Source organism: Amphiura filiformis, chromosome 19 (assembly GCF_039555335.1).
Source record: "Amphiura filiformis chromosome 19, Afil_fr2py, whole genome shotgun sequence".
Taxonomy (NCBI): domain Eukaryota; kingdom Metazoa; phylum Echinodermata; class Ophiuroidea; order Amphilepidida; family Amphiuridae; genus Amphiura; species Amphiura filiformis.
In genome coordinates, this window is record NC_092646.1 from 53,382,670 (window position 1) to 53,397,761 (window position 15,092).

Below are 15,092 nucleotides of genomic sequence, written 5' to 3' on the forward strand. Positions count from 1 at the left end.
TGGTGGTGGATTCAATCTACCATGGCGATTTCTGCCGGGGATTTCTGCCATGAAAATATCGGGGCGATGACACTGTGCAACAGTGCGGAAAGGAAAAATGGGGACCTGAGGAAAAGAAAAGAAACAGGCATTTTTCTGACCCTTCCCGTATCTATTGCCAGTGGTGAACGTAGCTTTACTAAGCTAAAGCTGATTTAGACTTATTTAAGTTCAACGATGACCCAAGAAAGATTTTAAACCAATAATTCATACAATAACAGTGAAAAAAGTCGTTTCAATTGGCCTGTCAATTGGCGCAACTTTATGTTTAATGTAAAGCAATACCGGGTAATTTATACAATAAAGGTCAACACTTGTCTACGAATGGCTTCAATTGGGTCGTCATTTCGCTAATTTTCGGCTTTTGCAAACTAACATTTACACAAGTAATAGTGCAAAAATAGTCCACCAAATGGCTTCAATTAGGTCTTCATTTTGCAAAAGTTTCTCACTTCTAAAGGGTGGTGCAATAATTATGTGTACCCTTGGGTACACATGTGAATTCTCAAAATAGTCTGCCAAAATCGCTTCCCCCTTGAAATTATGCTCCTGGAGCATTTGGTCCTGGAGCAGTCAGCGCCAATCAGCATATATTCGAACTATCCATAATTGTCGGGCTGTTCCATTCTCGTAATAGGGGATCACTGAGCCTGACATTGGTATGATACATCATGCTCCTGGAGCATTCTCATTTATATCATTGTATACGACAACATCGTGACTTACGGTCAAGAACTCGTGCGCGAGAGCTTGAGTTCTTGACCGTGGGTAAGTAACGAAAATAGAATCTCGAGATAACAAAAGTGGATTGATATTGGTTTACAACTAAAGTACTGACCCGTCGTGAAAATTGAGATCCTGAGTTGTCTTAACTTTTTCTATATTTTTGTATCTTTACTATTTCTTTATTTCAAACAAGCTAAGTCACGAAAACAAGAAGTCGGGATTCGTGATCGCAAGATCTTGACTTCGTGAGTTACAAAGCGAACCGCATGGCCCTTAGTTACTTCCGTAGATTTGTCCATTTGAAACATTATTCTACCCAACGACGCGAAACATGGGGCTGGCTCATACTGTTACGAAGATATATATACAAACACCGCTTACGATTAGGCCCATGATATCATGTACGAAAATCTCAGCCTCGTAGGGCCAGTTTCTCGAAGCGTGGTCAGGCTTCCTAAACCATCAGTCTTAAGCCTTATTAATCATATATACCAGTGCTTACAATATCACATCGTACATCACCTAAATCAATCAAATAATTGGTTTAGGGCTATCCTGAATAATTAGCAATGCATTGCAATGTAATGATGTTACGAATCGTGTGAATTTTTGTCCGATCTTTAAGGGATCTAAAATGAGCGTTTATTGCGTTTCGATAGTATTTTTGTGGGACATGAGAGCACCTCGGACCTATCGAATTGCATTCTGAATACGAAGCATGTCTTTCTGATATCAAATAATTTTCATTTTTGAAAATCACAATATAATACAAATTTTATGACAAATTATAAAATTCGATATTTTTCAAATTTTTGATATATAACAGTCCTCGGAAGTAAATTATATAAATCTAATGATATATTCTTAAAGTGTATGTAGCAGGGAGGAAAAGCCGACGGTCAATTGAAAATTTTGACCTGTCATATTGAAGATATGGATTTTTTTCCCAAAAAGACCTAATTTTTTTGGTGTTTTGGGAAAAAAATCCATATCTTCAATACGAAAGGTCAAAATTTTCAATTGATCGTCGGCTTTTCATCCCACCTACATACACATTAAGTATAAATCATCAGATTTATAAAGTTTACTTCAAGTACTGTTAAATATCAAAAATATCAATTTTTAATGATTTGCCATAAAATGTGTATTAAATTGCGAATTTCAAAAAATCAAAATTATTTGATATCAGAATGACATTCTTCGTATTCAGAATGCAATTCGATATGTCTGATGTGCTCTAATGTCCCAAAATAAATACTGTCCAAACGTTCATACCCCAGCCCTTAAAGAACGAGTCGCATTGGCATTTGGCGACACTACTCTCTAAATGTAAAAGAGTGATCTTTCAAGGAGTTGAACCGTTTTTGAGTGGAAAACACTCGAAAATGAAAGAAAGTACATTTTCTTTGGGTAATATTCACTCTTTTGAGAGTATACAGACTACTTTATCCAATTCTTTTAGAGTGAAAATTTCCCAGTCAAAAAGGGACTGTCCTCCATTTCACTCTTTCCACTCGGTGTACCTGAGCTGATACTATATATGTACATGGACATAGCAAATATTATGAAGTCTTTAATCAAAAGTTACAAATCTCATAATGTCTTCGGGTCCTTCTGTTACTTCTAGAGTTAAATCATCTCCTGCTGCCTTTACAGCAATGACTACGTCACGATGTGTACGACCAGTCATGTTTTCACCATTAACGGACACAATACGGTCACCAGCCTGAAATAAAGCAGAGACAAATACTATTTTAAAATGTCAGGTATATAATGAGCATTTTTAATTTGTAAACATCGCCGTCAGGGATGTAGGGAGAACCTTCAGTCCCTCAATTATACGCCTTTGTATAAGTTCGAACGTCCCCCCCCCCCGGATTGATGCCCATGAGGAGGGGAGCGTGGCCTAGCGGTTAAGGCGTTGGATGTGAATCCAAGGGTCAAGGGTTCCGGAATCCCAGGTCCGCCTGAGCTCGGCTGGCTCTTTGTGACCTTGAGCAAGGCACTTCACTCTACTTGCTTAGTGCTTCGGAGGGCACTTTAGGCCCGGACTTTAGGCCCTGTATCCATAGGCTGTTCCCTTGTGGCGTGTGCCCTTGTTCCGTGTTCACTTGTTCCCATGTGACCTGCCACACAGACAACGAACCTAAGCAAAACAAAGGTTCGTTGTCTGTGTGGCAGGTCACATGGGAACAAGGAACAGGGGCACATGGAAAAGTAGTCTCTTTTGCTCAAATAAAAGGGGTCCCACATTTAAGCAATGGGAGAAAATTGTCTTTTTTCACTTTCAACTTCAATTATTATAAAGGGAAAGTCTTTTATTTTTTGGCTCACTCTTAATTGTCTCGTGTATATATTAAACTCTACTTTCCCCCGATTTTCAAGGAAATCTGATGAAAGACCTCGTCGTACAGGAGCACTAAACACAGCAAGGTATTCCCAAAATCTCACTCAATTTACTGCGAAATACACTGACATGCACCCCGTGTTATTAAAGTAGCGTGCTGTAGACGGCCCTCACTTGATAATAGTCAGTCCGATTGACTTGGCTCACACGATATTTCCTAGAAATACTTTGCCAGATTCTACTCTCTAAAAAGGAATCTGATTGGTTACAAAATGCCGTCGTACAGTAGGAAAAACCATACCCTCTTCCGTACAGCCCTGCTTAGTGTGCTGTGTGGTAATGTATGCATTGTGCATTGACCTCGAACGCCTCTGTACACACAGTGTGCACACACTGGAGTCGAGTATAATTTATTTAAAGAGACTTTCATAGGAAAACTTTTCCATATAGGCAGGGGCGGATTTAGGGGGGCGCAGCCGGCGCGCGCCCCCTCTATTTTTTGACTAGCAAAGGGCGCCGGTAACTTAAAAATACACAAATTGTAAGAAATTAAAAAAAGGAACAAATTCGGCCATGAACAGCAAACAATGGGCCAAAACCGTTGAGTTTTCGAGGGGTAACCCCTTTAACACATTTTTTCGTCGTCGACCAAAAGGCGCCCCCTTTATCAAAAATTCCTGGATCCGACCCTGATAGGGAACAGCCTATGGATACAGGGCCTTAAGCTGTCGGTCCCGTGTACGGCATGCATATTTTCTCACATTAATGTAGTGTGCACGTTGAGGTAAGCACGTATATATGGAAGGAAGCAAGGCGTATAGATGTGGGGGGGGGGGATCCCCTAAGGCCCCGTATCCATAGGCTGTTCCCTTGTGGCGTGTGCCCTTGTTCTGTGTTCACTTGTTCCCATGTGACCTGCCACACAGACAACCTATGGATACGGCCACTAAGCAAAACAAAGGTTCGTTGTCTGTGTGGCAGGTCACATGGGAACACGGAACAAGGGCACACGCCACAAGGGAACAGCCTATGGATACGGGGCCTAAGGGGGATGGTCGGGAGATGGTCCATACAATCATTATCCAATGTTGATGCCTCATCCATTCTAGCCTAAAAAAATTGCCAATTTTTGCTCTTTTCTTGGGTGGAGCGGTCATTGAGTTTTACCATTGAGTTCTCGTATCGTAGCATGTCTAGTCTCTGAGTGTAGCGTGTTCAAAAAGCGGCCCTGTGGTATGGTTATAAAAGATGCTGATTTTGATAGCTTTGTTATGGCGCTATTTTCTTTCTATATTTCCTCATTTAAATATATCGCTCCGCAGGCTTTCTCTCATCAATTACCCTCGCCTATTATCCTATGTAGTCGATGGCCAGTCACTGTGGGAGAAGGACCGCAAGCATATTCAATCCGTAATCTATATTATGTTGTGATCACTTTGTTGATGCGGAATTAAAGTTTATTGTGAAGTTATATTTTGTTATCCGTATATTTCTGTTCGCGTATTCAGCGAGTCTTTCCCCGTCTAACTGTGAGATCCATTGGTCATGTATCTGGTTTAATTTCTACAACCAAACAAGAGCACCACTGGTGCTGTAGCTCATTTGTTATGGGTTATGGTCAGGAATACCATGTGTAGCTATGTATAGCCATGCATAGATATGTATAGCCATGCATAGCTATGTATAGCCATGCATAGTTATGTATAGCCATGTATAGCCATGCATAGTATAGCCATGCATAGTTATGTATAGCCATGCATAGCTATGTATAGCCATGCATAGCTATGTATAGCCATGCATAGCTATGTATAGCCATGGATAGCTATGTATAGCCATGGATAGCTATGTATGGCCATGTATAGCCATATGTAACCATGTCATGGCCATGTATAGCTATGTATACAGGGCTGCCAACTTTGAAAAACACATTTCAGTATTCTCAAAATCACCATAGTGCTGTGATCAAGCACAAATCAGCATTTTGAAAATATACTTACGGTTCTCAAGATATTTATTTATTCAAGGCATTTATTTATTTGTACCTTTTGCTTGTCGAGTATCCTTTGATTTTATTTTGTTTAATACAGTTTTGTTTGTATATTTAATGTCTTGGATGCACCATCGGATAGATGAGTGCCACTGATGTAAAAGCAATTTCCAAATAAATACTTGAAACTTAAAAACTACAACACTTTCATGGTAAATGGCATGCATAGCTATGTATAGCCATGCATAGTTATGTATAGTCATGCATAGCTATGTATAGCCATGCATAGCTATGTATAGCCATGCATAGCTATATGTATAGCCATGCATAGCTATGTATAGCCATGCATAGCTATGTATAGCCATGGATAGCTATGTATGGCCATGTATAGCCATGCATAGCTATGTATAGCCATGCATAGCTATGTATAGCCATATGTAACCATGTCATAGCCATGTATAGCCATATATAGCTATGTATAGCCATGTATAGCCATGTATAACTATGTATACAGGGCTACCAACTTTGAAAAACACATTTCAGTATTCTCAAACCTCAAAATCACCATAGTGCTGTGATCAAGCACAAATCAGCATTTTGAAAATATACTTGCGGTTCTCAAGATATTTATTTATTCAAGGCATTTATTTATTTGTACCTTTTGCTTGTCGAGTATCCTTTGATTTTAATTTGTTTAATACAGTTTTGTTTGTATATTTAATGTCTTGGATGCACCATCGTATATATCTAATTTTCCTGACTTCATATTTCAAACAAGTGCGCCCTTCAATCTTCAGAACAGGGAAAGGCCACTAGCCTAGTGTTTACCCCCAGCACTTCCCTGTTCAGACTTTCTGTTTGTCTGTTTTGTAATGTCAGAGAGGGGTTGTCATGGTCCCATATACTGATATACTAGGCCAGTGCCAGTCAAAAGGACATTTCACCTTGAGTAAATGTTTACATAACTAATTGGGTCAAGATGTGTGATATAAAGTGTAATTGAGTGAGATGTTTGTTCATAGTCAGGGTTGCCAACCAACAATTTGGTAGCCCAATTAGTTCTGATTTGGGAGAATTTGAGACACTATTTGCTCATGGCTCGTGCACATAAAAAAGTAAGGGCCTATAGACAGCACAAGCCCAATTGGTGCTAAAAGCAACACTGAAAAGCAGACATTGTAGCCGCACTGAAACAGTAAAGTTCAACATCTCTTTTACAAATTCGCACGATCAAGAAGTTTGTACAGTGTTTGTAATACGAAAAGCACCACAAACAGTCTGCATATGAGACTATTCCATGAAATTAGGTAAAACTTTTCGTAAGAAAATGCTCCAAAAATGATACTTTCCGTCCGAATTTTTTTAGCTAAATAAGTAACAATCATGAACCATCATGCAAAGATTGCCGCCTCAAATTACCAGATCCATTGCTCAAACGATGTAGCAAGAGAAAGAAAAAAACATACAGAAAAATGGACCATGCCTAGAGTTCATTGTGCTAACACAATGAGCTAATAACTGGCTAGTGGATTTCATATCAGTTTAGCTCCATAATAGCTTAATTGCTGTTGTGTTCCAAGTTTTCGGCTCTCTTCTCGGCATTTTTTGGCAAAAAATATCGGCAAACTGACAGGAGTGCCCGATTTTTGTTTCAAATTCTTAAGCATCAATGTTCAATTGTTAATTATAATCTAGGGGAGAGCGGGGAGTGTTCGCCCTAGGGGTAGGTTCGCCCACCCCTTGTTTCTCAGCACTACGGCTTTCGGGGAATTTGATGATGGCAAAATTAGGTGACATAGGTCATTATAAACTTCTCATATTAGCTACGCGACATAAAGGGACGTGTTCGTCGAACTGCAGCCAAAACAAAAAAATTACAACAAAACGTAATTTTTTCTTGCATTAATAATGTTGTATCATCATTGATACATAAATACAGATGGTTTTAATGGAAATCTGTATTTGGAACATATGGGATTTGTAAAAGATTTAATGCAGTTATACACTCCTTATTCGATTTGTATTTTGCATACCCTGAAGAAAATACAAAAATGTGCACAAGGGGCACGTTCGCCCTTTTGAGGATGGGGCATGTTCGCCCCATATCTTCCCCGGGCGGACTTACCCCAAACTGGAGGGCGGACATGCCCCATTAGCGTATTATGCAAAATATTGATAATTATACCATTAAACAAGGTAAAACTACTGAAAAGCATGTTTTTTAAAGTTATGTGGTATCAGTATTACTCATACCACCGTTTATGTCCTAATCCATAATCCCCCCGAAGTTGTAAACATGATACGTTTAAACTCACTTTGGACCCCTACATTTTACCCTGACCCGACCCCTGCAACAAATTTAGTGATTCCCCAGAAGAGAATAAATGCCCTGTATACTCTTGCTAAATGTTTGCATTGGATATGTTATTGTTACACAATGTTTAAACCCTTTTTGTGATTAGGGTGAACTTACCCCACCATATGGGCGAACCTGCCCCAATATGGGGCAAGTTCGCCACTTTGAAAAACTTTTTTTTTTTTTTTATCCTGTTGCTATTGTAAGGCCTATAGTTCTGGGATTGTGGTCGTATATAGCTAAGACATCGGGCTTTCACATGGGCTAATCAGGTCATCCCTAACCTTAAAATTGACATCGCTAGGCGGGTCAGAAAAAAATAGGGCGAACACTCCCCGCTCTCCCCTACTGATCGCAAGACGGTTGCTAAACAGTTTTTGTAGTTTAAACTTATTTCACATTCACGCTTGAACAACCGTCCATTCATTATCATGATTATAAAAACGGATCATTGTAGGCCTACTTTCGCGCTTTCTCTTCGGTTTTTTTGCCATGCAGTTCTTAAATCATGTTACCTTAATTTGTCTTGTTTGTGAAGCTGGTCCATTCGGATCAACCCCTGTAATAAACACGGGTAAAAGTTCTGGCCCAAATGGTGTATAAACTCCCCCTGCTATTGTTATTCCAATCCCTCTAAAATCAGGTCTTAATTGCACTTTTCTGACAACTTCTTCAGGCGATGAGGAGTCATCCTGTGATCCTCCAATCTTTGATGATTGTTCAGAAAATTCATTTTCATGATTTTCATCAGAGTTATTTGAAAAACCGGAAGCCCCTGAGCAGGATGGGATGTCATCTGAGAATGAACTGGAGTCCTCTCGTAACTCGAGGATCCTGTCGTCGGGGACCGTTGATCGTGTTCCACGGGAAGAACCCGGGCTCATGTCTCTTAATTCTATGCTACGACTGTCTGAAGATTTCCTCTGTACTTGCTCTGTGAGAGGAATAAGAAAACGGGAAACAATTATTGAAAATGATGTGTTACTTTTCTAACATGTTGCCAGATGTTGTGCTATTTTGTCAGGCTTACACTGTAAAAATGGTTACGTAAAATTACGACCGACCGTTCCAAGTTTCCCACCATCGGATATACCAATATATAAAACGGCGACTGCACTCACATCATTTAAAGAAACACTTTCTTGTGGATGTAGAGCCATCTTTACAACAGATTGTTTGCTTGTCCATATACCACTCTTTATATCGGTTGGCCGGTCCTTCTTTTTTCTCCAAAGACCAGCGTACCAACATCCCCGGGACCAACATCCATGCATTCTCATGCGGGTCTACAAATCGCGCGCTATATATTAGGACCGGAGGGGGACACGATCTGACGCTTCAATTCTTGTCAACAACACTTGTTTGTCAATACAAACTCCCTTTTTCAAATGCACTGAGGTTGAACACGTCGAGGTGAGATGTCGATTGCAAATTGGAGATTGCAGGGGCGGAGTGCCCCTGTCAAAAAATGAAAGAGAAAAGTGCCCCTCTGACAAAAAATTGTAAGAAAAAATCGGAAAGGCAAAGGAAAAGAACTTTGGAGCCCGTTTTCCATCAAAATTCACCCCAATCATGGGCCAAAATAGTGTAAAATATAAACTTTTTGCACGCTACACGCATACATTGTCCAAAGCCTTTTTGCTCGAAGACTTTGCGTGTAAAAAACCGTATACATCCCACCGATAATCAGAGTTTTCTTAAAGCATTTTGCTGAAAGGGTATTTTCAAATTTTTTTGACCCTTTCAATTGTGAATTTTTCCTCTGAAGGAGTCAAAAACATTGCCCAGGGGGTATTTGTATAATATTATTTTTGAAGACATTTTTAACAATATGTGTGTTTTTGGAGCCATAGGCGTAGATCCGGGGAAGGAAATCTCCTCAATATTTGACCAGGGGTGGTCCATACAATCATCCCCAATGTTGACGCCTGTGTGTGGGTTTCTGACCAAATTAACCTCATATTTGGTCATTTTAGTCCCCAAAGTGCGAATTTATTCCACTTTTGCACCATATTTCAACAGTTTAGCTTCAAAATGGTAAAAATATTTGTACCATTAACTTATTCTTTCACCAAAAGGTGCTGGATTCACTATACTTCAAGACATTTTTTCACCCCACCCCAAGACAAAAAGAAATCTACGCCATTGTTTGGAGCAGTGGCGGATCTAGAGCAGTCAGAAGGGGGTGGGGCCAATTTTAAAAGAAAATAATAATATTTAAAAATGCCCCCTGAGATCGAGAAGTAAGAAACTTTTGCAAAATGAAGACCTAATTGAAGCAGTTTTGGTGGATCATTTTGGCACTATTAATGTGTAAAATTTTAGTTTAAAAAAGCCGAACATTTGTGAAATGAGCAGTCCATGGAGCCTTTCGTGGACGGCAAGATTTCCCTATTTATGGTAGGCCTATAAATTGTGTTAAACATAATTTGGCAAATGTCGAAAGCAGAAGTGAAAGTGGCCATTTGTTTATCAACTACGCAGGGTGATGAACTTGGAAGATTTTTGCAAAATGAAGACCTAATTGAAGCGATTTGGTGGACCATTTTGGCACTATTACTGTGTAAAATTTAAGTTGAAAAGCCGAAAATTGTGAAATGACGGTCCATGAAGCCTTTCGTTGTCACGTTTTCCCTATAGGCCTATAAATAATTGTGTTAAACATAGGGCCTAAATTGGCAAATGTCGAAAGCAGAAGCGAAAATGGTCACTTGTTTATCCACGGTATGCATGGGGGTGTCTGAGGGGGATGTTCCCCCCTGAGAGGGAATATTTTGCCAAAATTAAAGTCCAATTGAAGACAATCGGTGCATCATTTAAGGCAGCTGTGTACTCTCAGACATGCATGTAGTAAAAGTGCAATAACTTTGTAATTATTCGCACAAGATATATAAAAGTATACATTTTTATGAAGGCAAGACATCAATAAATCTTAATATAAATACAGATTTGGGGTAAAAACAACAATTATGAAGAAAATCACAAAAAGAGAGCTTTTGGCAATATTTGTTAGGTACATCATAACAAAAAACAATCTTTCCAAAATATTTTATTTTGTTTTTAGCTCAATCTTGAGGCTCCATTCCAAAAACGGTTTTTTTATTTTTTTTGATATTGGCCTTATTTTTTGAGATATTGACCATATAAGGCATCAAATTGAACTTTTTAAAATTCACAAACGCCTATTTGCACAAAATGATGCCTAAAATCGGAAATAGACCAAAATATACAAAAATGAGAAAACCGTTTCTTGAGTCGATCGTGCTTTTTACAATGATCATATTTGCTTACCTATAGATGCTGTATTTATTGAGTTATCGTGTACCTAAATCGTCATCTTACCGAGAAAATGAACATTGAAATAATGGCCGTTGAAGTTTAAAGTGGTCACATTTTGCACTTTCATCGAATCTCACAGGAGAATGCGGCAGTTTTCGTTTTTGTACCTTATATTACGCGAACATCGGGTAAATCCACAGCCCCTTGAGAAGTTTGAACGAAATCCATTCATAACTTGATATTTAAATCGGGGAAAGAACTTAAAAAACCCCACATTTTATCAGCTAAAACGGAGCCATTTGACCACTAGGTTTTTGTGAAATCAGTGCTTCCGTGGTGTTTCCATAAGACGCGCCGCGCATGCAGATAAGCGTCGCGTATGCGTAGCGTATTTGTGCGTTAACAAATTGCGCGACACGCAGCGCGATACGCAACACGATGCGTTGTTGCGCGCGTGTATCCTGCTGGTACAACCATAGACATACCACCAACAAAGATTTTCTTTCCTTTTCAATTTCAAACACGAGTGGAATAGTGAAATAAATCCTTAAAATATTGCAGTTGGAGTTTACAAATCTGGATTTTCATTCCTTGTATTTATAAAAAACATAACAAAGTACAAACATATCAAAAAAACTCAATTTTGCGAAAGAAACAATGTCTAGAGTACACAGCCGCGTTAAACAGAACTTAAATGACCCGAACCCAATTTGCAAGATTTCAAACTGACACTCTACAATTCTAAAGACACGCAATCACTAAAACATGCATGGATCGATGCTGACAAAATGTGATGGGCCCTATATCGGGAATAGGTACTAAATGTCAAAAGCCGAGAATAAATGCACAATATCGGGTGTTTCTCTATTCAAATCTTGCAATATCACGCGTACGTTTTCAAGATTTTGTACGCGTTGGACTTTGGACTTTGGATTTGAAGGAGTCCTGAACGCGTAAATACGCGTATTTTGAACGCGTAAATACGCGTATTTTGTGCGTGAAATACGCGTATTTTGTGCGTTAAAGTAAACCCTGCCGATAATATAACCAGCCAGGTCAAAATGATGCCGGGAATTTTTGTCGTCTTTGCCTCCGAAATTGGCCCCCCAGATGTGACGTGATTTTTGGTAAATAAAATTGAAACTGAAACGTGCAGTCGCCGCTACATTGCTATATATCCGATGGTGGGGAACGGTCGGTTGTAATTTTACGTAGCCATTTTTACAGTGTAAGACTAACAAAATACCACAACATTCGGCAACATGTTAGAAAAGGTTGCCAGAAAACGTTTAAATGTCGGGTTACATGAAGGAATACGGACGTTTTAACATTTAAAAAACATTTGTTGCTGCAATGCATTGGAACATATATTTTAATATCTTAAAAGTGTTGACAAAATATTTTGGTAAAACGTTTGCAAAAAACATTTTACAATAACATTTAAAAACATCTTTAAAATGTTTTTGTAGTGCACAAATTAAATAGGCATGACCTTTCTATAAATAACATGCTATCTACTGAAGATAGCATATTGGTCTGGGTGTGTAGGTGGGCTATAATGATAATAGTATCATACTGATGTAAGAAAGTTTGCGGGGGCTACATGTATACCGTAATATAGATGCGCTGTATGAAGATATGGCATTTTGGTGTGCGTGTGTGTGAGGGGCCGGGGGGGGGTGTTAGTAGTGCGGGGGTCGGGCGGGTGATCCTTTCAATGCGCATAAAACTGGCAGTGTTCGAAGCATCAAGCTACTATTTAACAAACATTTAAGCTTCTAAAACAAAACACACAAGCTGCAGTCAGCCAGAACGGGACGCCAAATTCCCCCCGCACATAGTAGTCTGGCAAAGCCAAATTGTCGTCCCCGGCGGCCCGGCCCCATTATTATTTTGTCAAGTTTTTGTCCCATTATGGTGGTCCATATATTTGTCATTTTAATGATACATTATTCTTTGCCGTCCCCATTTTATCCCTGAAAAATGGGCAATGTGCCCCCGGCTCCACCTGGCTACGCCACTGCCTGCAGAAGTTCTCAGGGATAATAAAATGGGGACAACAAAGACTAACTGAGAGTGTCATAGACATTCTGTAATTATATCTTCACGTATAAAAGTAATGGTGGTTATGTACAAAAAAGTCATACATTTTCAGAAAGTGATGCAAAGAATTCAACTAGCACGGCAAATTTCTGATAGTGAACAGTTTTGTAAAAAGCGCCAAATTTGCCAATTTTTGTTTTCATCCACCATATAACAACTTACCTTAAATTTCAAATCAATGAGTTGACTGCATATTAGTATTCTAAACGGTTTTCTCAAATTTTAGGATCAAAATTTGACAATTTTTTGACTCAAAGTTTGGATTTAAAAAGAGTAGGCCTATAACAGTATAAGGTCCTAATTTAAAATTTTGGCCGAACAATCGGAAACTGAATAATGAACTGAGTCGCATCACAGATATCTGTGGTCGCATGCATACTATTTCTGCTTTGGAAGCTTTTGGAAAGAGCATTCTATAGGGCATTGGCCAAAAGGCAATCGTTCGTTGTTTATAGCGATATAATTAAACATTTGCAGCCTTAAGGAAAGGTGAAACCAACTTGGTATAGAATAAAAAGTAAACATTTGAACATGGTGGAGGAACTCAATCTTGTACAAATATACAAATAGTCATATAGTATGCCCCGAGTAGTATTATGAATTATATATAGCCATATACTACTCTTAAAGGAGTATTTCGTGATCCTAGCATCCTCTATTTATGTCATTTTACATTAGATATCCACGAAAAAAACATATTCCCAAAATTTCAGTTGATTCCGATTTTGCGTTCGCGAGTTATGCATGATTATGTGTATTACACTGCTCCATAGACAATGCGTTGTAATCGAAATTCAAATTTCACGATATCTTTGCTCAACGAATTAGGCCTAATCTGCAAGAATATACATAAACATTATGTAGCCAGAGGTTTCCAGTGATATAAAAATCTCAACTTTTTTTGAGAAAAGTGGGGGATGAGGCTGTGGATCACGAAATGCCCTTTTAAGTTCTTTAAAGTTTTTAATAACAAGTATTTAAAAATACTTGTTATTAAAGGCCTATTGTGTTTTGTACCTCACATTAAGGCATGTATACCAACATAATCTGATGAGTTGAACTGCACTAGCGGTTTTGATATAGAGCGGGCCTTAACTAGCAAAAAAAACCCCGTGTTTCACAGCGGCCCATAGTTTATAGTAAGTGGTACTAACACCATACGATTTCCCAATCACATAAATTCAATAAAGTCATGCTATAAAGTTGGGTATATGCCATAGGCATATTTATTTTATAGGCCTGGTGTCTGTACGGTATACGGACACTATATTATAGTAGGCCTATACTATTTACACCTACTTCTACAATGGAAAAATAAAAACGCAGGGCCGGATATACCTTTTTTGGGGGCCCTGGTCCAAGCCAAAATTTGGAGGCCTCCAAACGCACCGCGAGGAAGGCATTTGCACTCAAATGGGCAAGTTTTCTAGGACATTTGCAATTTTTGTACCCAAAACATGGTGTTTTTCGGCTAAAATGGAAAATGCACACTGTAGGCTACAGGGCAATTTGGGAGCCCCCACAATTTGGGGGCCCTGGACCCGGTCTCATCTGGCCCTATGGTAAAGCTGGCCCTGGGCCTAAGATTTACCAAATGATATCCTAACAATATCTTTGTATTTGCTCACTCACCTGTCATATTTGACGCTGCCTGTCGTACATGTTCCAGCCATTAATAGCATACTCAGTTATAGCATGGTTCATTACATATAGCCTAAGCTCATGAAAATACCATTCCTGGTCCAACTCCTTAAACAGAATGACGGAAACCCATATTCTATACGGTGGAGTAGAAAATGTTGAAGTCGTCTCCAATACAGATTCAAACAGATTTTTATCATTTTTTAAAAATATTTCTGAAGTTGAATCATTGTTGTCATTTTGTTATATGATAATACGTTTTATACTACGCTACACGTACGTTTGCGTTCAGTGTTAAAACCTCTATGCAGGCCAGCAGCATGCATACATCAATTTCGATAAACAAAGATGCTATTGTTAGCTATTACTAGAATAGTTGCCGTGAGTGGAACAACCTCTGCATTGTCATCGAAATCCAAGCAAACACACGTTTTTAAGGTGATATACTACACCCCCTGATAAATTTTCTCAAAAAATAACAACACACTGGTGTGTATGTTATAGGCAGGCCCGTACGCAGGATTTCATTTGGGGGGGTGCTGATTTTGAAAAAGTGGACCTTTTCCCAAGGGGGGCGATTTTGTGAAAAGTGGACCAAATTTGGACCTTTTTTG

At 39.0% G+C, this 15,092-nt stretch overlaps 1 protein-coding gene across 1 annotated transcript in view; it reads right to left on the reverse strand.

Annotated features, from left to right (window-relative positions):
- Positions 1–8,225: 8,225 nt before the first annotated feature.
- LOC140141480 (uncharacterized) overlaps positions 8,226–15,092 on the reverse strand; it is a 30,232-nt gene continuing 23,365 nt past the window's right edge. The window contains exon 8 of the mRNA XM_072163362.1: positions 8,226–8,389. Within this exon, the coding sequence (XP_072019463.1) occupies positions 8,351–8,389 (39 nt within the window). The 3' untranslated portion in view covers positions 8,226–8,350. The remainder of the gene's footprint in view (positions 8,390–15,092) is intronic.